Here is a 27,430-nt window from a genome sequence, read left to right on the forward strand (position 1 = left end):
AGCACTATGAATAAGCATTGCCATAGTTACCAGAAAAAAAAAAAGAATTACATAGCCGGCCTATGTAACCCAGACTGTTATCCAAAGGATGTTTTAATCCTTGAATTGGGTCTTCTCAGTTACCAAGTATACTCTCATAAAATTCACTACTAAAAAACAACGATTTCCATTTATTTACAGGCATTGGATATCAAAGCTGCTTCTCTCTTCCACTCGGATTCTTTCTTCATCGATCAAACTGAACGTACCAGACTACATCATCATGTATATTCAAATATGGCTGTGAGAAAACAAACATTATTTGATGAATAGAGAAAATTGAACACGGCTCCCCCCCCACCACCACCAAAAAAACAAAAGAAAATTATGTGCGCCGCTCCTGTTCGAGATTAATGAGAATTTACAAAGCAGAAGAATCCCCCTCCGCCCCCAGCAAAACTACGAAAGAAACAGAAACTGACCTCATGCCTCCTGTTTAGAGGCACTCGAGAGTGTCCCGTTTCATGAAGCAGAATAAGCAGAAACTTGACCTTTTATAACACCCTTCTCAAACAAGGCTGTGATTATGCCACTGTAGGCCAACGTACACTCAAACTGGTTAGTCTCGGTTACTCCTATGATAAGTCAAATGATCCCTGACCTTCACAGATGGCATATAGTAGTTTCTTGTACATAATTTCCTGAACAATGACAGGATCCAAATCATAATATTAGCTAAAACCCACTCACGTAATTCAAATCGTTTTTAGGCCTTATCTTCCATCAAGTAAAACTTTTAAAACCATACCTTGGTTGAATATGGAGGCAGCTTGAGGTAGTTAGCACATGTCATAACACTGGGCAGATCGTCATCTGCAGATTCACAAACACCACTACCGTTTGCCACCATATTGTTCGTACTAGACGAATGCTGCATTTTGACAAAGAATTACCTAATCAAACCAAAAGACTTGTTTCCAAACAAGGCTGAAATTTTATTAGTTTCCCCCTTTACCTTTTAGTTCAACTGAAGTGCTATGATTTTTTTTAGTTTAAGGTGCAACCCGAACTTCAGAAAATGGGGAATGCAGCAATTTAACTCAAATCGAGTTATAGATTAGAGGCTTGGTAGAAGAGTACCTTTCTCACAATTGTAAGCTTTGGGTTTAGTACAGCCAAACCACCCGGAGGAAGTCTTGGGGCACCTGTAACAAATTGGCAAAAAGCCCGCTGCTGCTGTGGTGTGAATTCCCCCATGATCTCAAGCAACTTTAACACGTGAAGAAAAAAGGTAAATGAGCTTTACAACATGATGAGATATGAATAAAGCAAGTATAAGACATCGAAAGATCCTTACATTAACAATTGCAGGACTCTTAGCAGTATATCCGTGATCAAATTTAATATGATCAACAAGAGAATCAGCCTGTCAAAAGTGAACATAGTTGAGTTTTTAGCAGGTAATATATATAACATCCACAGTCAACTTTCAAGTTGAAATTCAAACAAGACAAAGAAAATACCTCCCACAGCTCTCTACAGCCACAAAGTAAGTAATCCGGTTCATTTGGAGAAAATATTTGCAGAGATGTGATGTCAAATACCTAAAATAATGCGTACTGTCAAGAAAGCCTAGAGCAAAACCAAAGATATGACTTCCCAAACATCTCGTTTGGTTTAGCCTCATGAAGAGAATAATGAACCCCAAAGTAAAGAATGCAAGTGTTTCAAGCCTTCTAAAAGAAACTGTCGACTCTTAACTTGGCTACCTGATTAAACCCTGCTCTAAATGCTTCCATTTGTCGCATAATCCCTGTCCTAACAGTTGCATCAACTACCAAAGAAATGTACTCATCCAAATTGTGAATATTCACCTGTACCCAAGAAATACATAATAATCTGCACAGATACAATGCCCATGGCAAATGCAAAAAAGCAGCAGGCAGATAACAACAAATCATATAAAGTAAAAAGAATTAACTTGAACCAGTAAATACCAGTGTATTTTCAGCTCCTGGTTTTAAAACATAATCTGGATACCCAGGGAGAGTAAAATACAGATAGAGATCTTCAATAGGAGCTCCCCGAAAACACAAGTTGCTGATTGCCCTTTCATCATTACCACCCACAGATTCCAAGTACTGTTTCCGACTAACAAGAACTTGAAGTTCTTGCAAAATCTTGCCGAACTCGGGATCAAAGGAGAGGATATCATGCAAATCAAGCTCCTGCATAAAGACAGTCGATTAAGTAACAAAACCAAAATCAAAACACCATAATGAAGTTAAGTGAAAAGCCTCAACAGACTTACTTGACCAAGCACAAGTTTATAAAATGCAGTTGAAAGAGGAAGATCCAGAAGGCGTCCATCTTGAAGAGCTTTTGCCATAACACGTCCAACCAGCCGAAAATACTCTATAACCTTATAAAACTGGCTGCCCTCAGAAACATCTACATTAGAAGGCCAAGGGCGAGGAAACAAACCAAGAGGAGCTTGAACAAGATCACTGCCCCCACCAACAGCAGAGTCAGTGGACTGTTGCTTCTTTGCATCAGAGTTATCACAAATACTTCTGCTGTCTTTCTGCTCATTCTGGTCAACTTCCATTTCGGATTTGTGTCCAGAACTGGATCTCCACATTCCCAAACTCACTTTCTGCAAGTCATGACTCAAAAGAGTGTAAAACTCCAATGTAGGACCCAAACCTGTTCCAACCTCACCAAAGTATTCCACTTCAAGTACCGCTTTCTGGCTTGAATACATCTCCATAACTTTCGTAGCTGAATCCAAGATTCGGTTTCTGGACACACGAACTTTCTGCCTCTGCAGTCTTCCAACTCTAACTGCTCTATCACTGGTTGAACTGGGATTATCTGATCCCTGTTGCTGCTGAAGCCTGTGCAAAGCACGGGACAAACCAAAAGCAGTTGAATAGAAATACTGTCTCCGAGTCTCAAAAGGGAAGATGAAAGGACATGCTTTAGTTAACTGATAACACCAGGAAGGAAGGCTCCCACTGCACAAAGCAAGAGCATCTTGGATTTGACGAGCCAACTTGGGAGTTAGTTTTTCATTGATGAATTCTTCCTGATGAACCTTAACACCTAATGCACCAAGATTGTCAAGAGTAGAGATTTTCCCTTCTGCAAAATCATCAGAAACTGCCTGCACTCTTAAGCGAGGTGCAAGCTGATTCAAACCCTCCAAAACACGCAGCAGGGCCAGGATGTTATAGGTAGGGTTGGATTTTTCCAAATCACAAGGCAGCTCTCCTTGCAAGATGCTATCTAAAAGAGATGACTGTTGCCAAGAAGTGTCAGAGATGGAAGTGGAAGTAGAGCCAGCTTTGCCAGCTTTTGGAACAGAAGTCGGAACCCCAGATGGGCCTCGATCAAGCTGAGTATCTGCCTTCTCATAGGTAACGGTATAAATATCACTCCAGAGCCGAGTACCATCACTGGATAGAAAATCAGATCCTGTATACCTCTCATCTTCATCCTCGTCTAACACAAGTTGGCGCTGAATAGCCTGATATATAGTGAGGTGCCTGTTAAGTTGTTTCCCACCAGCTGAGAAAATTAATTTTGGTGGATCATTAGAGGAACCGATCAAAAGCCCCCGCCTGTCCCTGCCTCCACGAATACCCCTGTTATTCGTAGATGCAAGTCCAGCCATGGCAGCGGCTGCAAATGACATAGCACCCTTTGAACCAAATGGCATTCCTGTCCTGAACTCAGCTGGTTCTGTGCCTCTAACTGAGGCAACCCTGACACCAGAAGCAGAAGATTGGTTGGTCTGATGATCAGTTGTTGCTGAAGCCAGAGCACCATCATCAGTGGAATCGCCAAGCTTCACATCATGTACTTTCTCTGGTGTGCAAACAGGAAGAGAATCATCCCCTAGCACCTAAAGAAATAGAGCAACCAATAAACATCAGCCAAAGACTTATAGTACATGTTCACAAGTCAAACATAAGCTTCTGTTCCACATAGTAATTCCCAGTTGTGTAGAGATATCCAAAAAAAAAAAAAACAAAAAACAGTAGAAGATTAATTTCTGAGCATTTACATTAAGAGAAAAGTCAAATAGTACATTAACTTCAATTTCCTGAGAGACTGTAAAAACTTTCAAGGAAGTAACTAGAACCAGATCTAAAGAAAAACAATTGGGTAGCAAGAAGACCTCATCATGGTCATCATCTTCATCCTCTGAGATGTCATCCTCCTCAATCACCAATGCATCATCAATCTCAACAGGAGAAATGTCCATTTCTTCATCCTGCATAATACAAACCCAATGATTTGTAATACCGGTGGACAAAAGAAATTAATGCTGCAAATTGAAAGAAAGATGCGGCAATAGAATGATTCAAGCAGTCGACACAGAAATAAATGAAATATCTTTCTGGAAATTTATGAATCTTATTTTGACTACAAAAAACTTAGATAATTAAGATACAGAACAATCTGAAGGCACTAACTTCATAAAAGTTAAAGGAACTTCAAATTTTTCCAAGCCTCCCAGGTTATATAACTCGTAAGAACTGAATACTGTTAACACTAAAATATTTAGTATATAAAAGCACTACCACAGCCTCATGGACATAACAAAGGACATAGGAAGACGCATCTTTACTCAAAGGCCTCAAAAATTTTCCCATAACATCTGGCAACACCATCAGAGTCCCTTCCCACATACAGGAAGTCACAGAATTCACCTCAGAGACTTATACCATTTAGCAACTAAGGAAAAGTTTACGGTACTTTGCTTCAGCACAGTTCAAACCCCACAGGACCCAAGGGAAACAAGACCAGCCAGTCCCAATCATCTCTCAAATTTCACCAAGGTCATCTAATACCAGTTAAAAATTTCTGGAGCTATGAAACTCTTTAGAGTTCAGATCGTGAAAGTGAAATAATTTTTCATTTTTGAAAATTAATGAGGCATAAATTTCAATGCAGACAAGTAAAGAAGATGCGATCAGATAAATAGCCTGTCATAAGTATAACCAAATAAAACTATAGGTCTTAAACACAAAGCCACTCAAAGTGGAAGTGAATGAGTAATCTTAAGCAAAAGAAGACTTACCCACTCACAAAATTCACCAACTAAATTTCAAAAGCTGGGAAGCTGAGATGATTTTCAACCATGTAAGCATGCAAATCCCCACAGAAGCAAAAGAGAACAAGTAGTCTAAACGAGAATTACATAAGCTGTATAATCTATTAGCTGACAGCTTTTACTGAAGTGCGTGATACAGGATATTATGCCTCTCCAAACATACATGACCCTTAAAGGCCACTGATTAGATTTAATTTCCACCTTCATGGGAGAGAACACTTCCTCCTGCTCTGGCTACTTGCCCACTGAAGACTATAAACTAACCTTGTTTTTGTTAGGGGGCAAAATGTCAGCGACAAATTTTAAATAAAATCATGTCACATGTAAAAGTATCCATGTCTAGCAATTTTAGATAATAACAACACAGGTCAGAAGGTTATCAGACAGATATCAATCCTTGCGTAAGAAAGAGACCAGTTATGACAGTGACGCACCTCCGAGCTCGAGTCATCTTGAATAGGCATCATTTGCACATCTTTCTCCGGTACAGCTCTTCTACGTGTTGTATTTCTTGTCTGAGGCCCTCTCGCCTCATCAGAAGCAGATTTAAGAACAGCTTTTCCTTTCCCTTTAGATGAAGTGGTGGGTGCTTCATTAGTTTCTTTCTTAGCACCAGCACCACTGCTGCCACCTCCTATAGTTACCGATGACCGAGACCTAGTTGAATGACGACGGCTACAAGGTGCCAGAGTAGACGTAGATGGTGAAGATGCTCCAGCTCCACCAGTTTTAGTCCCAGCCTCAGAATTTCCTGGAGAAGATAAAGGTTTCTGCCCAGACTCTCCTCTTTGAATTCTTGGCCACAGAAACTCTTCAACTGCTGCTAGACTTGCTAAAGGATCAATAAGTACAACATTCGAAGAATAATCGCGAAGATTTTTTTCACCTTGAGCTCTACAAAGACGCAACTTGAATGGTTGTGCCAGTGCACCAAGACCTGAAGAGAGGCGTGCAGTTCCACCAGATGATCTAGCAGGATGACTAAGTACAACAGGGAATCTCTCCAAAGATGATAAAGCATTTTGAAGCTTATGTACTAAGATACTCATGGGAGCTCCATTATTGCCTTCATAAACCCCAGCAGGTATAGCAACTGACACAAATGCCTTGAACCTTTTAAGTGCCCGCTGGCGAAGTTTGGGTAGGTTTGCCTCTGAGACTTTTTCCTTGGAAAAGGTTCCACAAGAAAAATAATTTAGCAAAGCTAGAACTACTCCACTACCAGTGAACTCAAACGTAGACACCCCATCGCCTTTGCTTAATTCTAACAGCATCTCAGATATGACAACAACCAAGTGGTCCTCATTGCCTGCAGATACATCAGCTATACGGGGTCCAGAAGCTTTAGATTTACCTTTCCCTTTGCCCTTTGAATCATCTGCACTTGCACTTAGTTTTGCACAAAGATTCTTCAAATGTAGAAGATCGTCTGTGACACCAATTTCAGGAGCTCCTGGATCAACCGGAAAATACTTGTCTTTGAAAGCTTTGGCATGAGCACTAACTGCTGCACGGAGACTAGAATTAACAGATGGAACTTCTAGAGAACCTGAGGAAGAATTGATGGTTCCTGGTATAGTACTTTTCGATTCTTCATGGAGCCTACCATCCATATTTGAGCCTCCACTTCTACGTCGATAACGTCGAGAACGTGATGAGTTTCCTTGTAAAGAATCATTATCTGCAGTTGATACTTGAGCAGAAGAATCTGACAAAATAAGCATGTCTATTGCATGAACAACTCCTTCTCTCACAAACATTTTGGAGAATGTACTAGGAAGCTTTTCCATCAGAATCTCAGCTATCTGGAGAGCAGGAATGAGAACTTGAGGATCCTTCCATGCTAAAACTCCCGCCAAAAAGCTACACATCGAAACAAAAATAAAAACTTAACAACTTGAGATTGAACTTTTAGAACTACATTATAGAAATGTCAATCACACATGCATACCTTGATATATTTGTTGCACTAAGCAAAGATTGAATCGTATCTGCTGTACTAAAATACATCAACTTGCCAATAACAGAGAGACATTTATGGCGAACTGGACCATTCACACTGGAACCGTACATCTGTACCAGACAGATTAAAAGCGTTAATGCATGAAGACAAGGACATTGCAAACATAGACAAGCCCACTGGTTTTGAGATAGTTGCTTCCAAACAACCAAAAGAGAAACAAAAACCTGTATCAGAACTGGTAGGAGATCCAGTCCAAACTGCTGTAGAAGTTCAGGTTGATCTCGCAGCAATTTTTCACGTGCTGAAATTTCAGATGTTGCTCCACTTGTGTCGTCTTGCTTAGATGAACTGCTAGAAGACTTCTTCATGGCCAATGATCCTCTGATTAGAAGATGAGAAGATGTTGGGAGAGAGAGAGTTCCTTGAGGCAGTGGAGGGAGAAGCTCATCGGCAAGGTTCACTATCTCAAAAATCTAGCCACAGAAAATAAAAATTAGACAGCTTCTAAAACATCTTAATATTCAAAATGCAATATTGGCAGACATGGACTGCTTTTTTGCATAAATAAGAATGAAGCAGGAAAGGAAGAAGCTGCAGAAGAGTTAAGCTGCTACAAGCAAATGAAAGAAAACATTATGTTGACTCATTAGAAACACATATTTCTAATGATGGCCTAAACACCTATCGTGGCTTCAAACTGAAGTTCTCGGTAATAGATAATATCTTTAATAATGGCAAGAAGATAGCCTTCAGGCAACAGCAAAGACAGCATTCAGAAGTTAATATAACCTATGAATATCTCATTAAGATGTCCACTTAATATAACCTATTTCACATCTTGGTTCATAATCTTACAGATGGCATTCCTTTTGAAGCCGAGAAAGATCTTCCTCCGTACCATTTCATCATAGACATCAATTACCCTAGAGCAAATAAGTATATTAGTCTTACACATTTCATTATTCTTAGCTGGACAGACAAAAAATCATCAGCTTTGATTTTTTATCTCCTTCACTCATTCTCTGCCCCAGTTGCCTTGGGAGACTCTCCTAACTAAGACTAAGGCCCTTCTTTCATGGGCATTCTGTTGTTGCCAATCACTTCAGCACCCCTCTCATGTCAAAAGGTTATTCCCTCGTGGTAATTGAGTGGTGCAAGATGGATGCTAATCCCCTTTCCCCCGGGCGTCTTCTAAGTTTGGTTGAAGAAATTTTTTATCTGGCTAAAACTCTTAAGCATTTCCTGGTCATACACACTGAGATCTGCAAATGGCATGCTGATAGGCTTGCAAAAGAGGGTATCTCCCTCACTAAGTTAACTATGCAGCACCATTAGGCTTCAGTTTTCCTCATTATTTGTATTTCTTTGCTTTCTTTTTATGTATGTATGTTATTTTGTTAATTTGTGCATAATTCCTGATTTCTTCTGCCAAGGGACGCCTCCTTTCTACGGGAGGCCCATTGTAATTTCCTCCTCTTTAAAATTGCTCTTGCTTCAAAAAAAAAAAAAGTCATCAACTCGGAATTTCAAAAAAGATGACTTTGCTGCTCTTCGCCAATAAATTCGTTATAATATATGCAAGTTGAAGGGATCTTGTCAGGCAAACAATGATAAGCATATCAAACCCCTAGATGAGAAGTTGCATCCTGCTTGTTTGGATGGGTTTTTTGCTATAATTTATTCAAACCACAAGACGTTTTTTTTAGAAAGGCACAATTCATTATAAAAGCCCAAAGGCAACAAAATACATCAAGGAGATGCACAAAGTGCTCATATCACAGATATGCTATTAAATGCCAAAATTATGCTTGCCTAGATGGTTTTTCTGCTTTAAAAATGGTTTATTACCAGAGATTCACAAAGCACTCTTATCAGAGGTTATGTCATGGTATCCATGCAAACATGAGTGAGCCAACATAACAAGACATGGACAGCAGAAGAGGAAACATGAATGCAGTACCTGCTCTGGTGGCCTAGTTAATGCTGGTGAAACAGATATGCTTGCAACTAAACCAGAACCGGATAGAATATCTTTGAGGATGCCACTAATTCCAAGGAGAAGAAGAGTTTTTGCTGCAAGAGGTGACCCACTCGCACATGTTGAAAGAAGACGAATTAAACCCTGTACCACTCAAAGTATCATATGAAGTGCACCAGACAATGAACATATAATAAAACGGTAATATAACAACTATCTCTTTATAGATTTTAAATTGAAGCGTACCGTGTATGTTGAGGTGCTAAGAGACGCCTGCCCACCTCCTGAATTACTAACAGAAACAAGGCTGGCTGCCTGAGCAACCAAACCATGGTTACAAAGCTGATCCAGTTTCTCAGGAGATGATGCAAATGCCTCAGCAATACGAGTCAAGCAAACAGAAGCATGCTCTAAAACCTGAAAATTGCGAGGAGTTTAAGAGGTAAGAGAAGTCATATGAGTGTTATACATTCCCATAACTTAATAAATGTAGAAAGAAAAGACACTTAACGAAATAGACAAGCTGGTAAAACCTCACCTTCGAATCATGATACTGCAGAAGATTTGTGAGCAAGGGAACAGCTTCCATCACAAAATCGGCGGCATCAGAAGGAAGTTTCTTACACATATTTGCAGCAGTGGATAATGCCACTCTCTGAGGTAAAGCATTAAATACGTCATAACAAATTGAACTCTTAGCAAGGCAATATAGTGTTGGAATCAAAAGCAAATAGCCACTACCAGGAATTAATTTAAGTACCTGAACTCCTGTTGAAAAGAAATCAAGATAAGATAAAACCGCCATGAGAGCACCAGCACGCAAACAAGCAGTTGGGTGTTCTTGAGAAATCTTCTTCAAAGCTTGAAGAGACTACATAAGCAGGAGAAAAGGTCGTTCTTCCATGAGCAATGGCAAAGATGATAATAATACTCTAAAAAGAAATAAGCTCAAACGAATGCAAACAAACAAAGGCATGGTTCTTAAACAGAGAATACAAAATTAGCATATCAACTGACAGTCAGAGATTTAGATTAAGAGTGCCGATAAGTTTTTAGAAAAAAAAAATCCTCAATTTACATGTGATTGAGGCATCTAAGATTGTTGGAATGAGAATATATGACAGATCATCTATCTTTGCAATAACGTATCTAACTGAAAAGGCATGGCAGGGCCAACAAGCCAATGATAGCCCACCATCATGTCTTGAAACAGATAACAGACATTGGCAAATGTAGAAGTAGAGCAAAAGACCAGGCAAATCAGACTTGTCCAGTACCAAGAAAAATAATGATGATAATAATAATAATATACACAATACTCAACATTCATCCACAATTCAAACCAAATCAAATTACAAAACTTCGAATTGAGATAGGGAAAAAATAATGAGAAAGAAACAACATAAAATACGATAAAACTGAAGGAGAGCCATTTAATAAATACAACAAGTTCGACTTGGATATTTTTATTGAATTACAGTAACAAAATTCACCTGCTCCGCCAAGTCCATATACTCAATAGTGAGTAACCTCGCACAGAAGCACGAAACTGCCCCATAGTGCACTACAGCCGCACATGATGAAGGTAACACATCACAAAGGTGAGTGAGAGCCCGTGCAGCAAGTAGCATTATATCTGCATTACTCTCATGATTAAGTAGCCCAACTAAGACGGGCACAAATGAATCCACGGAGAAGGTACTGAGGGATTCTTCAGTCCCAATTGATAACATCTCACACAGCTGAGTGAGCGCTTCCACCTGTCGGCCTTCCTCCCCGTCTGCTCGCAACCCTGAGAGGATCTTTTTGAGCCGACCATTTTGGTGAGACGACGATGTGGCAGCCACAGCAGATGAAGGCAGTAGATCGTCCAGCCCCGCCCCGAGCTTTCGCAGAAGTCCTTGTAATGCACTACTAGCAGACGTCAAGTTCTGGTGGAGGATTCCCACTCCCCCTTCGCTATCATTATCTTCGTCCCCGCCAACACTACCATCGATGCTGAGCCCCAAATCCCTATCTCTCTCTCTATCTCTATCCCTATCCCTGTCCCTATCCCTAACCCTGATTTCAGGTTCTTTCTCTTTCCCTTTGCTATTATTATCGGACTCCTTCTCGGAACTCTGGTTCCTGCGTCGGCCACGGGAGGATGATTCGTTATTAGCAGGGTCCATAGAAGTCAGGTCTTGGACACGGGAATTATGCCGCGAGCGAGTAGAAAAAGAAGAAGGAACAGTGGTGACGGCGGCAGCGGCAGGACCAGACAAGCGGGCCCTCTTGCTAGAACGAGTAGAGACGGACGGAGATTGCGAAGACGACGACTGGGCTGCTGAGGAGGCCTCCGCCCGCTTCCGGCTGCGCGTTTCCATACAAAACCCTTCTCACCGGGCGATCACGCCGCGTTCGATCCGCCGAATTCCGGCATCTCAGATGCCCAAACGCATCAAAACCCTATCTTTCCTCCAAATTCCTCTCACACAAACCAAAGAACAAAAAACCCTCAAAAATTCCCAAAACCCACAATAAGCAATCAAAACCCAGAAATCCTACAACCCAAGCGTTCTAGGGTTAACAGCCTGACAATGAGAACATACCCGACCACTCGGGTTCCGAGGGGCAAACTAACAGTAAGCAAAGTTTTACAATTTAGGTTCAGAAAGAGAGGATGAGAGAGCCGAGAGATTATATATCCTGACCTTTGTCGACAAGAAAAACAAAAAAAGTAGAAAAATGAAAAACAAACTCCTTTCTTGATTTTTTTGGGTGTGCGTATGTGCATATATATTTGTCTGAATTTCTTTTCAGGCTCTCATGGCGGTGAGAGTTTATGCTTTTCCACGCCCGTCTTTTTCGGCATATGCTTTTACGTCCCCTTTATAATACTCCAAATCTCAAAATTTTCCTCTCTCCGCCCAGAGTCCAGATGTCTGAGCTTCGTTGCTTGCATGTGTGGCGCAGGAGAAAGAGAAACACAAAAAAGACCAACCAAGAGAAAGAAAGGGCTTGCGTGTTTGCTAGGTTTTGTTAATGAAGAGACACATTGTCATAAAGTTGCTTATTCGTATATTATGACCTGATTAATTACAATAAGGGTTATGGTTTTGGTAATTATAGGACATGCATAACCCCCCCCCCTATGTACCATTTATTTTGAGTAAAATTTAGGTAAGAAAACTTTGCCTTCAATGCACAATGATTTGTGACTTTCATATTTCCTACCATTATATTTGTCTTACCTTATTTAATATACATTATAATAAAATGATATATGTGTTAGTGTGTTAATGCCTACCTCTAACAAGTTACCGTTAATGTAATCTATTCTCTGGCCCCCAATTATGAGGAGTGCCAATATCGATAGTGCGTAAATTAGTTAGCGGTTCCGGCTTAGACGCTGATGAAGTCAAATTGTGACCGCAATGGTTATTTGTAAAGAAACTATAAAATGAATAAGGAAGACGGGGGTTCGGGGCATGCAACAGCCATTGAGTACTGCAATATTTATAGATAGAGGAGTTCTTCAGTGACATGAGCAATCCAGAATCAGGCCTCTTCCTTGTTACTCTGTTTTGTTTTGGTTTCTTCTCTTGTATTTTTGTTTAGTCCATAAGCCATTGAAGCTCTTCTAAGAGCGTGTGGTAGGACGAAACCTTCTTGTATTTGTGATAAATCAGTATTGGCTTTCTTTTTAATTGTTGTTTAGACGGTACTAGGCTGAGTTTACTCTGTTTTACAATATGCATGTATTTTTCATATTTCACATAATTAATCTCATTAGTTTGTGATAACTGGGAGTGAGACATTATACTATATAGATGTGTCTTAAGGGGAATATTAAACCTATTACAGCTGACTCATAAAAAATCTAGTAGAAAAGTGAATAGGTTTGTTAATTGTTGTTCATAATCTTAACCCTTATTTGCTTACTCCTTATGTGTATATTTTTCTTTCTAATTAATTTAAATCCAAAGTAAATTTTGCAATTTATATCCATGGTACACGTGTAAGTACCCACGTAAAGTATACCCCTCCTCCCCCTCCGAGTTTAGGTTGCCCTATGACATCTTTAGTAAAGTGCATGTAAGACCGATTTTAATAGTGCCTACACAAAGATTTACACAACTCAATTGATCATAATAACGCACTATCACTTAGATTTTCAACATCATGTTTTGCACACAACCTAGACCCACAAAAGGATTTTTCAAACGACAAACTATGTTACACAAGCTAAGACCTAGGTAGAGATTTTCAACAACTCACTAGAAGCTCAAAATACTTAGTTTAGTGGCGAAAACTTCTAAATTTGACCTTATTTGAAGCTTTGGAGAAGACAATAATTCTCAAAATCATGCCTAGGAGCTTAAGACGCTTGGAAAATACTACAGTGGAGAAAGCTCAATGTGTTGGGGTGAGTTTGGGCTAAATGTTAGAAACAAATAGTTGTTAGATCTTACAAATTATGTTTTTATCATCTAGCAAAATTGAGTCAAAATAGGTCAAACAAATCTAAAAATATATCTAGATTTACCCTTTAACTTTCTTCTTATGCAAAAAAACCTTTGGAGGAATTGCGGTTGTAGTGGAGGAAGAATTCAACATACTTTCGATTTTTTGAAGCGCCTCATAGTCTTTATCAGTAAGGACTTGTTTACCTTTGGAGGCCGATGTTCGTTTGTTCGCTATCTTCCCTGTTGAAGCTCGATTGGTTGTGGCTCACTCAGGTTTTCCACGTAGCTTCCAACATGTCTCAACCACATGATTTTGTGTACCACTATAGGTGCCTCTCCCTCTCCTTGACTACGACTACCTCATCTTCCTTAAGTATACACTATTGATGTCTTTATCGGTATATTATAATATTTAAATGCTTTAGCTGGTATAAAAAACATTACTGCATAAATATCATAAAAAAACTAGCTTACAAGAACTATTTCCTTCTTTAATGGCATTTAAAAGCAACTGGTCACATGCAAAATCTACGTACTGCAAAATGTTTCAACATGTGCATTATGAATGAAGTTTTGAATGTTACGACTCATTCAAATAAGGTTTAAGGTTATATTAAACTAATGGAAGGTAAGAATCTTGATAAAGGAGTTTTTTTATTTTTTTTATATTTTAGTAAAGTTGTTTAGAGGAGATTAATTTCAATTAGAAATAACAAAAAAGAATTTGGAATGGGCATAAAACATGAAGATATTAACACCAAACTTGGATTTTAATAATTTTATATTTGAAGAACAAAATAATTATATATCTTTTTTGATGTTCTCTCTTTGTAATACAAGCTAAAAATGAAAGACAATGATCGGGGCGTTGCGAGAATCGAACTCGCGACCTCTCGCACCCAAAGCGAGAATCATACCACTAGACCAAACGCCCGATTTGTTTTCGAGGAGAAAACAACTTAACTAGATAGAGAGAAAGTATGACTAAAAAGCGTTTTCTGTTCCCTCCAACTACGAAATCTCCCTCCAAAGACAAAATACTAAAGCCCAGCATTACGCTTCCCCTCTCGCTGCCTCTGTCTGTCAGAGAGCAAAATGTCCTCACAGGAAGAAGATTTAGAACTTCTCCTTTCTCTCCGAGAGAGGGTCTTGGAAACCCCACCTACTTCTCCTTCTTCAGCCCACGACCCCTCATCGGGTACTTTTAATTTTCAATTTTCATTTGCATCCAATTTCTTCGTTTATTTCATTATGTAGAACTCCAACGCAATGGGTCGTTGGCTGACTTGCTCAATCGTGATTTAGATCTGTTAGTATCTTCTTTGTGTCATTTACCTGCGTCTTCGCATGTCCCTATGTTGGTACATATTTATGGTCACCATTTTCATCACGACTTTCATCACCTCTTTCATCAGATAATAGTGAAAATTAGACGTCTCATCATAGTTCAAATTTCAGATCGTCTGTTCGACGATGGATTGCTTCTCCGTACGAGAGTTGATGACAGTTTGCTCCATGAAAATGCTGTGAAAGATTATCTATTGGACGAGATCAGTACCATTCACCGTGGTTCCAAGCCGAAACCGTCAAAATGCAGTGATAACGCTGAAGTTGAGAAATTTTCTGGATTGCGGATAGGGTATAGCATTATATTATATTTCAAGTTTAGGGTATGAAAACTCAATTTTGGATTGCAGTTTAATGAGCTGTTACTCTTTGCCAGGAATCCTTTAATATCTGCAGCAGAGCTCAATAACCGTTTCTCTGACATTAGATTTATTCGAATGCAAGCAATTGGGTATGGACTCTACCCTGTTTGAAGTCATTCTAGAACAAATTAGCACAATTTACAACACTGTTTTTTATTTCCCTACATTACATTATACTTTAAACATATTACTAGATAATGATTTGAGTTTGTTTTTGAATATATCATACTTGTTCATATCTTTTATATTGGGGCTTCGGCCCCGGTGCAAGCCATTCAGCCACGAAGCAGAAGAGCAAAGTAACAACTCAAGAATTTTTTGATTTAAGTTACCTTATATTACATCCTTCACAGTTTCCATATAGAAGTTATTCTTTTTTGGAATAGATGTGGAGCTTATTTTGTTGTATGGTGAATAAAAGCTGCCATTCGATACCCTTCAATTGGTATACGCGAAAGTTGGAGTCTTAAAAATTAGAATACAAGACATAACATTTTTTACAGAATCCTGTTTCGAGTCTTACCTCTTGTGTTGTGTCTTACCAGGAATTCCTTGTTGGGCGACACTATTTCTGGTTGTTGGGCAACTGTTGGAGTATTAATGGAGAAGGGGGCATCCAAGACGAGTTCTACTGGAAAGAATTTCAGTATCTGGAAAATGGGCTGTCTGAAAGAATTAAATGTTTCAGTTTTCTTATTTGGTGATGCTTATTTAATGACCTCAAAGGAGCCAGTTGGAATGGTTTTTGCTTTGTTTAATTCAAATGTTCGGAAGGATGCTCAGGTGCTTAAGTTGGATAAGCTTGTTGATGTTCCTTAAGAACTTTAGCTCTTTCCGACTTCTATTGCTGTTTGGGATGGTTTCTCCTCTGTGTCCTGATTTTATTGCTTTTGACAGGGTAAGGGATTCTCTTTAAGTGTATATTCAGCTGCTCAGATTTTAAAGTTGGGAAAATCTGCTGATTTTGCCATCTGTAAAGGGAAAAGGAAGGACGGAATAGCTTGCACCATGTCCATTAATAAGTATGTACAGAAGTACTTTGTCTGATTTTTGCTATCATTGGGTTTACTGTAAATGTCTAGAAGTTTTTATACTTCTAGACATACAATTTGAAAGATACTAGATCAGGTAAAAACTTCTAGACATACAATTTGAAAGATACTAGATCAGGTCTATATAAGGATTAAATATCAAATATACACAAAAATATTTTTAGTATTAAGGAGAACTCATACAAGAAAATCAAGTGGGCAGTTTGTGCACTTCTGGATTATGTCAGAATTATGTCTGGTTGGTATGGCCTTTTAGATGGAAATATAGAGCATGAAATCACTTCAATTAAGGGAAATATTGTATACTAGGAAAAGTTATTGCAGAAGAGGGCTAGAGCTCCATGTTTTTGTTTCTTGTCATAAACATAGTTGTAGTGAAGAAGTACTCAATTTAGACAGTTTTCAAAACTTCCATGAGTTCAATCAAGTTGCAAGAAAAAAAAATGCTGCTGAAACTTTCCTAATTTGATCCTTTCCTTGCAAATCAAACCTGAGATTTTTTAGGTTTTTTTGGTATGGAACTTTATCAATACTTGATAAAGAAGAAGACACCAGTCACACCACCCTGTTCATTGCTAGTTCTTTTACCTATCACTGCTTGGTGCCTTTCTTCTCTTGTTTTGGCCTCTGCAAGTTTACTAATCCATGCTTTATTTCCAGATCTCATGGGATATACTGCAAATATCATGGTTCTGTATGAACTTCTACCCAATTTTCCCTAATTCATTACAATCTTAGCTTCAAATGGCAAGAGAAAGTCTCTTGTTTTTGTTCAGTTAATGAATTTAAAATTTATTATCCTTTTTTCACCAGCAAGCATCACAGAAGTACAATACCATCCGGGCTGAGCTGAAGGGTGGGTAAGTGCATTGCTTCTAGAATAACTCCTTACGCTTGCAGTGTCTTTCTCTTCTGTCTATACATCAGATTGTTGTTTCTGCTTAAAAATTTTGTTTTGTTCATTGCCTTTATTCGAGTGGTTTGATTCTCTTCTCAGTAATTTAAGAACTGCATTCAAGAATCATCTCCAGTCTGAGGGGATTTACATGGTGGACCCTCTGGCAGATAGGAGGACTAACAAGTCCAAACTGCCAGCAAAAGTGCTTTCTGTGGATGACTTGAAAAAAACTTTAAGGTGCATATTTTATTTTATTCTTGAAAGTGCTTCATCTTGCTTAGATAAACGGGAACTGGTTAGTTATAATATTTTTTTGTTTTCTTGTTTGTGTAAAATTTTCAATTCACCTTGATGGATAGGTTGGTAAAATTATAACAGAATGTTGAAAGGCATTGGACATATATTTCAGCTTTTTGTGTAATTTTGCTTCTTTCCATGTTTCCTTTAGTATTATGTATTTCAAAAGCTGCCATCCATGTGATATGTGCAAGCCATCTGGATTATTCAGCTGAAGCTTTGCTTAATTGAACAAGTATATTGGATTGCTCCAAGATCAACTTAGTCGTACAACTTCAGCTTGAGGTCTTCAATAGAAATTGGGCTGGGTCCATCTGATGCTGTGAAGCCTTTTCCCAACTAACAATCCCAGGATTTTCCAAGCATATAACTGATATGAGATTCTTCACCCCTAAAAACCCCTCTCATCTCAGTCTTAAATAGAAAACCTGGCCTGCAACTGGGAGTACACATAAAGGCCATAAAATGCTGGGGCTTTTATCCATGGACATTTCATGTATTGGTTATAAGAAACTTGTTTCAATATCTCTAATTATTCATGCAAATGAACAGTAATGCGGGAAAAGTGACAACTAACAGCCAATCCCAAGGAATAAGATTCCTCACAGAAGTCACAGGTATCAAATATTTTCCATCATGTAACTTGCTCATTTGAGTTTGTGTTCTGGGTATGATTCGATTTTAATATCATTGACAGATAAAATGCAACCCAGAGTTCGCATTAAAGGATCTGATAACCTCAAACAGGTGGTTGGTTCATTGAAAAGGTCAGGAATGGGTCTAAATATATTTTTTTTCGTCATTTTCTTTAAAAGGTTTAAACTTTCACTTTATAGTGTGAGTTTATTATTCAAAAGAAGAAAAAAGACTTCCATGTTTAACAATGTTAACATTCTACCATACATAGATAATAACATTATAATATATTTATATATATTTGGAGCATAACATTCTAAAATATGTAATATAATATTGTTGTTTCAGGGTATCTTCATCCATGAAGGTGGGTTTCAACATAAAAGTAGCAGACGGGCAACACGAGTCTAAAAGAACGAAAACTGAAGACCAACAGACTTCAGGGAATTTAATTGAATTAGATATTGTAAGTTCAGATGAGGATTTATGATAGCAGCCAAGATCTGTATGAACCGATCTTCACAATTTTTAGTCTTGTGTGATTCACAGATACATTTAGCAAATTAAAAAAAAAAAAACTAATGTGGCAAAATTTGCAGCATTGAAGTTCAAGAATAAGGTGCACTTTAATAAGTTTCAAATTCAGGAGTAGCCGACAGTTGCCGCCATGATTGTCCTATTACTTCTTTCTTGCTTGTTTATCTTAATCAACTAAAAAAGCAATACTGGTGGTCATATGTGCTGTTATTACTATTCAAAAATAAATGATAACTGACTTCAGGTTTGATAGATGAATTGGTAGAGGGTGAAGGATATGATCAGTTATTGATGGATAAGAGGACCTGTATTGACTACTGACTCAGAGTTTAGAGTTGTCAATATCTGGTAGGCATTTTGCATGTGAGGTTGTTCAGTGCTGGAGCACCATGTTTGCTTAAAGTTGATGCTACACACAACAATGACTTCTTATTAGTTCTCTCTAAAGTTAAAAATCTTTGGAATTGATAATACAGATTGCTGTCATTTGGCAGTTGGGTCCTTCATTGTCAATCTTACATGTGTTACATTTTACCAGATTAGTATTTTACGTTGTTTGCCATAAATGTCTGTGGAAATGTTGACATTGTGGTTGACACTTGTGCCTCCATGGTCTACTAAACCAGGTTTTTTATATAGGCTTTACTATACTTTTTTTTTGACTTGCTTCATTATTACCTTTCATGTAGTTTTTTATTTTTTCCAAGAGACTGTTCTGCTTGGATGAGAGCCCAAGACTTTTCAACCCCTTAGGAACCCAAAGAACATCAATAATATACTCAGGTCCCTGAAACATCATTGAGAATCATTAACTACTATAAATACTGAAACCATCAATGATCTCAAACTGACAGAGTCATATGAGATATGATAATTCAATTCTAGAACTGGACCAATCATTCTTGAGTCAAGAATGTGAGCTGTTAAATTATTCTTTCCTCAACAGATGGAAAGTTCACATCTGACAGCCCCCTCCCCCCTCTTCTCTGTCTGCATGCATGAAACCAGGATATGAATTGGGAAGGAGTTGGGAGGTGGACAAAAACATAATGACAGTGATGTTATCTTAAACAAGTTTAGAAGGTGAAGGGCATGAAGTGGACCCACCCCAGGCTCTCTCACCTAAGAGGGATGACTTGGGGGGGGGATTTTAGGTGAGTGGAATCTTGTCATCAAAGGAAGTGAAATGCAAAGAATGGTAGGAGAGTTGGTGCGCAAGCACATGGATGAGGTTGGTGACTAGACCCCTCCTCCCATGTGACTTCCTCTCTTTCTCTCCATACCGTGATTACCGGATCCCTATTTCTTTGTTTCTTCTTTCCTCTGGTGCAGGAGAAGGGAACTCCTTCCTATTCTTTTCCCAGTGCTGCTGGAGGAAATGCCACCCAGGGGATTTTCCTGACTTTCCATGAAAGTGGGAAGCATGACAGATAGACAAAAAGGATGACGTGTCTTTTCCTTGTTGGGAGTGAGATTTCATTTCTTAAGAGCTAGACTGATTTGACATCCAAGAACTCTATGATTGTTCGTTTCTATTTACGGAAACGAATAAACTTGATCTAATTTCATGTCAGATATAGTTAGGCAAACACTTTGTATTTCTATTTTTAGGAATAATAATGGTAAAATTTTTATATTTTTTCTTTTCTCGGCCTAAATATCTAATTTTGTATTTGTTTTTAAATTTTTATTTAACTAAACACGTGGCATTTTTTAATGAGTTAATGGTTAGGCCTAGTGGGGCAGATTTTGGTACGTTAGTTAGTCGGATAACGAGATTATTCCAGATCACTCCACTGGCTGGTGGGCCCTATATCTTCCAAAGCAATTGTCTTTCGGTCGTACGTATCAATGCATTATCACAGACCAAATTGTCTCCCCTTAAAAGCCAAGAAACCAATCTCATGAAAAGCCACTCAAATAACCCATCATTACCCATAATTAATCAACATTACCTTCTAATAATATGCCCCTCCCATCAGCTTCAAAAGACTCGAAGCATGTGCTTTTACAGTGACACGTAGGTTGGTAGGGCCGACTTGTGGGTCCCCTCCATTAATTTTAGAAAATTTAATATTTTAATTAAATTTGATTTATTTGTGGGCTTGACTTTGGTGATTTAATGGTGCAACCGTTTATGTGATCATGCAGTGGGCCCAGAAACGTAGGCAACAACTGCTCCTCCTTCGCCTGCAGGAGTATCCACGACGCGGGCCCGCATATATTTTTTCTTTTTAGGCCAAAAATAAAAAAATATTGATTCGGGGCCGCCTCTGGGAGTCGAAGTCGATAGGGGAGTGGGTGAAGGCGAAATTCAATTTCAAAAAGGGGCAAATAAAGAAATAATTTTTATTTTTAAAAAACGGAGGTTTTGTGGTATTTCTTGGAGGTGTTTGGACGAATTCGGTGCGATAGCTGTCATCGGCGACCGCTTCCACCGCCTTCTTTCCCGCCGAAGGTTAGTTGTCTCTCGCTACAACAAAATCAAAAACCCACCAAAAAAACTGAATTTTCTTGCAAAATTATCTCTATTGTCATAGGGTTTCCTCATTTTTGCTTCTTCATCTTCTTCTTCTTCTTTTTTTTTTTTTTTCGACCCCATTGTGATCGTCTAGGGTTGGAATTGAGTTTGGTTTTGCTTGCTCCGGGCCGGGGGCCTGAAAATGGGGTTTTCTCTCTGCCACAGATGAATAGCTGAGGAAGGGAAGGGGAACGAGGAGGGCTGTTTCATTTGCTTTGTTGGCCGACTGACGGAGATCTGCTTCAGAAATGAGCGCGTCGAGGTTCATCAAGTGTGTGACGGTGGGAGATGGGGCTGTTGGGAAGACCTGTATGTTGATTTCGTATACTAGCAATACATTTCCTACGGTGAGTTTGGATTTTTGGGTTCATTTTGCGACATTGTGGATTTTGGGAATTTATGTGCTTTGGGTGGGGTGAATGCTGTGAGAGATTCTTTTCAAATTTGGAGTTTTGCTTTGTCATCTTGCAAAGTTTGGTTGGGGGGAAGGGGGGAATTGATTTCGGTACGGATTGTCATTGGTTTTGAAACTGATAGTGTTTAATTTAAGGGAGTTGGGTGAGGAAATGACCCCTAGGGTTGTACATTTTCCCTTTTCTGGTTTAAACAAATTACATCGTTTGTCAAGGAAAGTCTTGTACTTTTGCATGATTTCGTATTAGGAAGATGCGTGCGTTTCCAATGTCTAATTGTGGGAGACCTTGACATTATTTCCAATCTCATTTTCTCAATCTTCTTCATTCCCTAGTTTTTGCTCTGTTAGTGCCTATAACTTGGTGTCTTTGTCGATGTTGTCAGGGCAATTAGACACGACGAAGAAAAACATAATCTTCTTGCCATATTTTTGTTTAATCGGTGCGATCATTTTGCAAAAATGTTAATGATTGAGTTTTCTTTCTCATTTCCTGATCGAGGAAGAGGAGTTTAAATAAGTCCTCTTTTCGGAGAGGTTTCCATTGCATTTAATAGGGGACTGACTGAATTGGTGGTGGATTAATTCGATCTATTTGGACCCTTTTTTGTGGGAAGATCCTATGTGACCATTGTTTTATTTTTTGTGGAGGGCTTGTAATATCTTTTGGGAGTTTGAGATGCTGCTTTATTTGATTACTCTGAAATAAACTTTATGGCTTTGCTATTTGTGATGGATGCCAGGATTATGTGCCAACTGTTTTTGACAATTTTAGCGCTAATGTTGTGGTGGATGGAAACACTGTAAACTTAGGGTTGTGGGATACAGCAGGTGATTATTCTGCTGCTTTAGTTTTGTCTCCCCTTTTCAGCTTTGGAATAGAGAGTGATGATTTCTCTTCTGGATTTTTTTTGTCTTATCTCTTTATTAATGAATCAGGTCAGGAGGATTACAACAGATTACGACCATTGAGCTATCGTGGTGCAGATGTTTTTCTGTTGGCTTTCTCTCTCATCAGTAAAGCTAGTTACGAGAATGTTGCCAAGAAGGTGATATAGTTTAATCCTCTCTCTCTCTCTCTCTCTCTCTCTCTCTGTATAAAGATATTTGTGTTATCTTATATATGTTTTCATTTGTTTATTTATGTTTTCTTCTTCTGTTTCCAGTGGATTCCTGAACTGAGGCATTATGCTCCAGGCGTTCCCATAATTCTTGTTGGAACAAAGCTTGGTTCGTTTTTTATCTTTAGCTAATTTGTTTTCTAACATTTACTTCTGTGACTGCAAGGTTCATCTATCTGCTTCAAATCTTCTGTCTGTGTCTGTGTCTGTGTCTCTTTCTTTCAGTTTATCTGTAATATGTAGTTAAATTACAAAACATCAACTTGTTAGAATAAAGGTTAATGAAAATCTCTGTGTTTGGTGTCACCTTCTTTCTTAAAATGCTTGGAATTTTTTGATATTACTGTTGCAATATAGTACCGTTTTCAACTGGCTCCATGCAGTGATTTGTTCAGTCATTTGGTTGTCTGGCATAAATGGTCAAATTTCATTCCAAGTTATTTGTAACCACTGCCGTAGTTACCAGTCTTTGCAAGACTTAGTCTGTGCATCTAGGAACTCTCTCTCTCTCTCTCTCTCTCTCTCTCTCTTGCCCTTAGCTAAGTAGTCATCACACAGGGGGATGTGGGTTCTAGTGTGAGGTTTTAGGTTCAAGACTCACCAGCATATGGGGTCTACATGTGTGTTCTCAACATTGAAAAATATGGTGAGTTTGGCCTACAGCAGACATATACTGTGTAAGAAAGGCATACTTCAAATAGGTAAGGGGTAATGAGTTTTTAAATAATAGTGATGTCGAGACGTGTCTGACATGAGTTTAACATAATCTGATCCATACATTTGGGTTAACCATAGTTCTTCTTTTGTCTACATTAAGTTGGATGAATTAAACTTTGCCAAACATTCTTATTGATGACTAACCTGTTAATGTCACCCTTCTGGAAACCCTGTGCATCCTAGTTGCTCTCAGTTAGAGCTTTAACATCGCTGATTTAGTTTAAGAAGACACACGCCCTAATATTTTGCAGCAATGGTAGACTTGGAGGACTTTGATCACTGAGAATTCTTGATGTGAATGCTGTTAGCTTTTCAGATTTTAATTATTTTGTTTGTGCTGTTCCTTTATTCTGTTATAACAAAGAGTAGACTTCTTTTCAGTTCTGACATTCATAGATCCATGTCAATCCTTTTACTGCTTTGGTCTGGATGAGTATTTGGTCAAGAATATTTGGTTCCATTTGTCTATGAAATTGACGGTAGCAGGTTACATGTAAGGTCTATGAAATTGATGGTAGCGGTTATTGTTGCCTCTTTAGAAGTCTACTTAAGTGTGATGCTTTTGTAAATCAAGTCTGTTCACACATGAAGATGATCAAACCTTTTTTTCACTCTTTGATGGCATATAGGTGGCGATTTCTATTAGACCTTTCACTATATTTGAGTGTATAACTTTGGAAGCATATCACAATTTGTTAGGATATTGATGTCAGGGGTCAAAATTTTGTCAGTTTACCAAGGAAGTTGATCATTGTCTTTTTGATAGATAAGAACATGCCTCAGTCCATTTATTATTGAAACTGTAAATTACCTGTAATTAAGATAACTTACATGGCAGAAAGCATTTGAGGATTGAAGTCAGTCAAGTTTGTTTTTGTAGAGTCATTGTGCCAAGTTGACCATTCCAAAATAACTTGTATTACATCCTATTTTAAGCTTCAGTAACAAACTACGATTAAATTGATGTACTCAGAATCTGAAATTTCTTACTATGACTTGAACGAGTTTGGTTGAGTAATCAGTTGATAGAGCCTTGACCTCTGAATGGTATGCATTGGGCCTTGCCCACTTATTTATCTGTTGTTTCGTCCTCTTCAACTTTGACCTTTAGAATGGGCATTAAATTAGTTGGTTATGGTATGTGGTTCTTTACCTGCCTAAGATGTATTAAGTGATTATTACGTGTATGCATCTTGCTTATTTTATTTAATTTTTAATTTTTAGTTTTAGATGATACTTGCTTTTTAGAGCTTTTAAGAATTTTTAAACCTTGTGATATTTGCAAGCTGGGGAAGAAATCTTGATATATCTTTTCCAATTCTGTAACCAATCAAAGGGCCACTCTCATAAATTTGGTAAATCTGAGAACAAGAGTTATTGAACTTTTATTGTACATTCATTTGATGGCCAATGGGAGGGCTTCTAGTGTGAGGTGTTGTATGTTCAAGTCTCACCAGGGAGTATGGGGTTGTGTGTGTATGTGCGTATAATCAAAATTTTAAAAAGCCTATTAATTTGTTGATGCAAATGTTTGTCAGTACTGATGAAATCTGTTTGCAACCACTTCTTTCATCCAGACATTGATAAATAGTTATCTCTAAGAAATTTGTTACATTTGCATTCTGTTTACACCAAATATCTTGTCTGATTATTAGTTCACCCTTGGGCAGAGTGGATGCCCCTGCCCATGAGGCTTCTTTGCTATTTATTTGTAATCCAATAGATTGGAAAACTCTCTCCATCTTTTGATGGCAGGCTCCCTTGTCAGGGAGGAATCTGCTGGTCCCCTTGTTGTTGGGAATGGTATTAGCTGGCAATGCTTTAATTTTTTATATAACTTAGTTCTACTATATTTCTTTTTTTTTTGTTGTATTGTTTTCTCCCACTTTCTGCTTTCTTCTTGTATAAAATCCTTGGCTCTAAAAAAAGAGAAAAAAATGTCTAGTTTGATGTATGTTCTTGTGTAAAAAAATCGATTAATCTTTAAAAAAATGATTCATGTTCTTATTGTTCTGTCCATTCATGATGCTCACACATTGCTTATGGAACATTTGAGAATCTGTGTACCTACATGATGTACTTCAAAACTGTTTTTGCTTTGCTGAAATTTAAGGGAACAATAAATCATGGTTCATTTTTTGAGTCAGTAACTCTGCTCAGGTCAATTGCATTCTCATTCCTAAAGCATCCTTGTTTCACTTGTTAATTCGTTACATTTTCTTTCCAATTTGATTGAAGTCTACATTTTGAAATATTTAGTGACAAATTTTATGCAGATTATATCCTTATTTTAATTTTTGGATTTTTTTAATGTATGTGATTCTTTTCTTTATAATACGATCCTTTGCAAGCGAAGTCTTTGGATCCATTTCTGGTGTCAGATTCCTTTTTGTCCTTTTCAGTCATGTCCCTATATCGGTTTTTTCAGGGCAAGTGATTGTAATTATTCTTGGCTTTGAATTATAACTGATATAGTTGTTCTTGTTAATAGACCTTCGTGATGATAAGCAATTCTTCGTTGATCATCCAGGTGCTGTGCCTATCACTACTGCTCAGGTGAGGGCCTGTTATATAAGCAAGATGTTATTTTTTGTTCTTACTCTCAGTGTCTTTCTCTTGACTTAAATCTCGTTGTCCATGTGGTACGTATAATTTCTGTCTAATGTAGGGGGAAGAATTGAAGAAGTTGATTGGGGCGCCTGCCTACATTGAATGCAGTTCCAAAACACAACAGGTATTTTGAATTAGATTATCTTATGCAATGTGGCAGATGCTATGAATTATTTCTTTACCTTTATATTTATGAGTCATATCTATGTGCAGAACGTGAAGGCTGTTTTTGATGCTGCAATTAAGGTGGTGCTCCAACCTCCCAAGCAAAAGAAGAAGAAGAAGAGAAAGGCACAAAAGAGCTGCTCCATATTGTGAGTAGAAAGCAATTAGGAAAGGAAAGATGACCCACCAGCCCATCCTTTGTAGTCTCTCTTCTCTGTGCCCTCATCAGGAAGGAAACACAGGCCTTGGTGTGTAGTCAACTGACAGATTTAGGACTCTGAAAAGAAGCATCAGGTCAAATCTATTTGGTGTTCTTGGTGTCTCGTGTTAATCGACTTGGGTTTTACAGTGGTAACAATGCACCTATTTTGGATAGATTTCTTTTTCTATTTGCAGATGTGAGTAAGTTAATTCGATCTGAACAACTGTTTTTCATGCGTTGGACTTATGATGATGGTATAATTCATATTCTGTATCTTTATTTAATCCTTCCAAGGCTTGGCTTTCTTCCAATGTCTCCTACTTTTGTTTTCATCCCTAGAGTTATTTCTGCTAAGACTCAATACCCCCTTCTGTTGACTCCCTTCTTTGATGATAAGTAATATGTACTCGCTGTAAATCAGGAAGAATATGGGATCTCCACTACATTCTCAGGCAAGATGATTCGATGGTCTTCTCCACTGAAACGGAGGGCTAGCGTTTGTTAGAGAAAGATATGAGAGAGTCCGTGTAGGAATTGTAGCTCTCTTTGAAAGCTATTAAAGCTTGTATTCGTTTTTCACCGTAGTGGGAATCCAAAAAGAAGAGTCCATGTCGATTTTGGGGATGAGTAAGAATCTTTTGCATGTGAACTGGGACGTGCGGTCAATGGTCACTGTGATGCTTTCCTGTCCTGTTCAGGTAGTTTGGACTAGACCAAGCCTCAATCGAGGTTCTTTGCTCCAGTGCTCTGGAGCTCCCAAATTTGTTGCCTAACCTGGTCCTCACTCCCAGTTCACATGGCACAAGGCCGGTTGGCAATCCTCGTCTGTGTGTTAAGTATAAGCATTGATCGGGAAGATGTCCCTATTTAACTCCTTCAGAGGATAAACACTCGAATAATGATACATTCAGGGAAGGAGTGGGGGAAAATTTCCTTGAAATGAATGTTTGGACAGATATAACAAGTTGGTAAAGCCATTTAATCGCTCACTGATGGGGTATTGCCTTCGGCGAGTCATTGTGATTTGATTGTTTTCTGCACTTACCCTGAAGTCCAGGAAATG

At 38.4% G+C, this 27,430-nt stretch overlaps 3 protein-coding genes and 1 non-coding gene across 6 annotated transcripts; 2 read left to right on the forward strand and 2 right to left on the reverse strand.

Moving 5' to 3' along the window:
- Positions 1-11,877, reverse strand: LOC137944901 (E3 ubiquitin-protein ligase UPL3-like). Of its 2 annotated transcripts, XR_011110863.1 has the most exons (18): positions 10,536-11,877; positions 9,803-9,913; positions 9,581-9,697; positions 9,289-9,459; positions 9,025-9,186; positions 7,289-7,537; positions 7,053-7,174; positions 5,536-6,964; positions 4,163-4,258; positions 2,291-3,886; positions 1,977-2,207; positions 1,749-1,853; positions 1,503-1,583; positions 1,337-1,405; positions 1,120-1,248; positions 788-910; positions 462-680; positions 1-280 (listed from the first exon to the last, which is right to left on the reverse strand). XR_011110863.1 is itself a non-coding variant. In XM_068790700.1 (17 exons), the coding sequence occupies exons 1-17, from the start codon at positions 11,406-11,408 to the stop codon at positions 615-617; spliced, it is 5,730 nt and encodes a 1,909-aa protein (XP_068646801.1). In that variant the 5' UTR covers positions 11,409-11,877; the 3' UTR covers positions 1-614. The 2 variants fall into 2 exon arrangements, 1 of the variants encoding a protein (XP_068646801.1); XM_068790700.1 differs by having other exon boundaries at positions 1-680.
- Positions 11,878-14,352: 2,475 nt separating this feature from the next.
- Positions 14,353-14,424, reverse strand: TRNAP-UGG (transfer RNA proline (anticodon UGG)). The gene has a single exon. It is a non-coding gene; the product is annotated as a tRNA-Pro (tRNA).
- A 150-nt stretch (positions 14,425-14,574) lies between these two features.
- Positions 14,575-18,723, forward strand: LOC137944460 (uncharacterized). Its single transcript, XM_068790147.1, has 11 exons — positions 14,575-14,688; positions 14,949-15,129; positions 15,214-15,288; positions 15,745-15,982; positions 16,097-16,221; positions 16,912-16,945; positions 17,065-17,111; positions 17,249-17,386; positions 17,999-18,063; positions 18,144-18,213; positions 18,431-18,723. The coding sequence occupies exons 1-11, from the start codon at positions 14,586-14,588 to the stop codon at positions 18,570-18,572; spliced, it is 1,218 nt and encodes a 405-aa protein (XP_068646248.1). The 5' UTR covers positions 14,575-14,585; the 3' UTR covers positions 18,573-18,723.
- Positions 18,724-20,925: 2,202 nt separating this feature from the next.
- LOC137944902 (rac-like GTP-binding protein ARAC3) lies at positions 20,926-26,682 on the forward strand. 2 transcript variants are annotated; one of them, XM_068790702.1, is made up of 8 exons: positions 20,926-21,077; positions 21,235-21,487; positions 22,296-22,383; positions 22,492-22,601; positions 22,719-22,782; positions 25,882-25,946; positions 26,059-26,124; positions 26,214-26,682. In XM_068790702.1, exons 2-8 carry the CDS (start codon positions 21,389-21,391, stop codon positions 26,316-26,318), a joined length of 597 nt encoding a protein of 198 aa, XP_068646803.1. In that variant the 5' UTR covers positions 20,926-21,077; positions 21,235-21,388; the 3' UTR covers positions 26,319-26,682. The 2 variants fall into 2 exon arrangements, with proteins under 2 accessions (XP_068646803.1, XP_068646802.1); XM_068790701.1 differs by having other exon boundaries at positions 21,306-21,487.
- The last annotated feature ends 748 nt before the right edge of the window (positions 26,683-27,430 follow it).

Source organism: Aristolochia californica, unplaced genomic scaffold (assembly GCF_029961685.1).
Source record: "Aristolochia californica isolate CCGP_79_NKW_82.1479 unplaced genomic scaffold, dmAriCali1.0.hap1 SCAF_11, whole genome shotgun sequence".
In the NCBI taxonomy this organism is placed as follows: Eukaryota; Viridiplantae; Streptophyta; class Magnoliopsida; order Piperales; family Aristolochiaceae; genus Aristolochia; species Aristolochia californica.

Bases quoted from the DNA above. Each gene is read 5' to 3' on its own strand.
- LOC137944901 (XM_068790700.1), bottom strand. From the start codon at position 11,408: ATGGAAACGCGCAGCCGGAAGCGGGCGGAGGCCTCCTCAGCAGCCCAG. The intron at 9,187-9,288 runs GTACGCTTCAAT...TGAGTGGTACAG, and splicing joins TTAGCACCTCAACATACACG to GGTTTAATTCGTCTTCTTTC. The intron at 7,538-9,024 runs GTACTGCATTCA...TTCTGTGGCTAG, and splicing joins TAACTAGGCCACCAGAGCAG to ATTTTTGAGATAGTGAACCT.
- LOC137944460 (XM_068790147.1), top strand. From the start codon at position 14,586: ATGTCCTCACAGGAAGAAGATTTAGAACTTCTCCTTTCTCTCCGAGAG. The intron at 15,130-15,213 runs GTATAGCATTAT...ACTCTTTGCCAG, and splicing joins TTTTCTGGATTGCGGATAGG to GAATCCTTTAATATCTGCAG. The intron at 16,222-16,911 runs GTATGTACAGAA...CTTTATTTCCAG, and splicing joins TGCACCATGTCCATTAATAA to ATCTCATGGGATATACTGCA.
- LOC137944902 (XM_068790702.1), top strand. From the start codon at position 21,389: ATGAGCGCGTCGAGGTTCATCAAGTGTGTGACGGTGGGAGATGGGGCT. The intron at 22,384-22,491 runs GTGATTATTCTG...TTAATGAATCAG, and splicing joins AGGGTTGTGGGATACAGCAG to GTCAGGAGGATTACAACAGA. The intron at 22,783-25,881 runs GTTCGTTTTTTA...TCTTGTTAATAG, and splicing joins TCTTGTTGGAACAAAGCTTG to ACCTTCGTGATGATAAGCAA.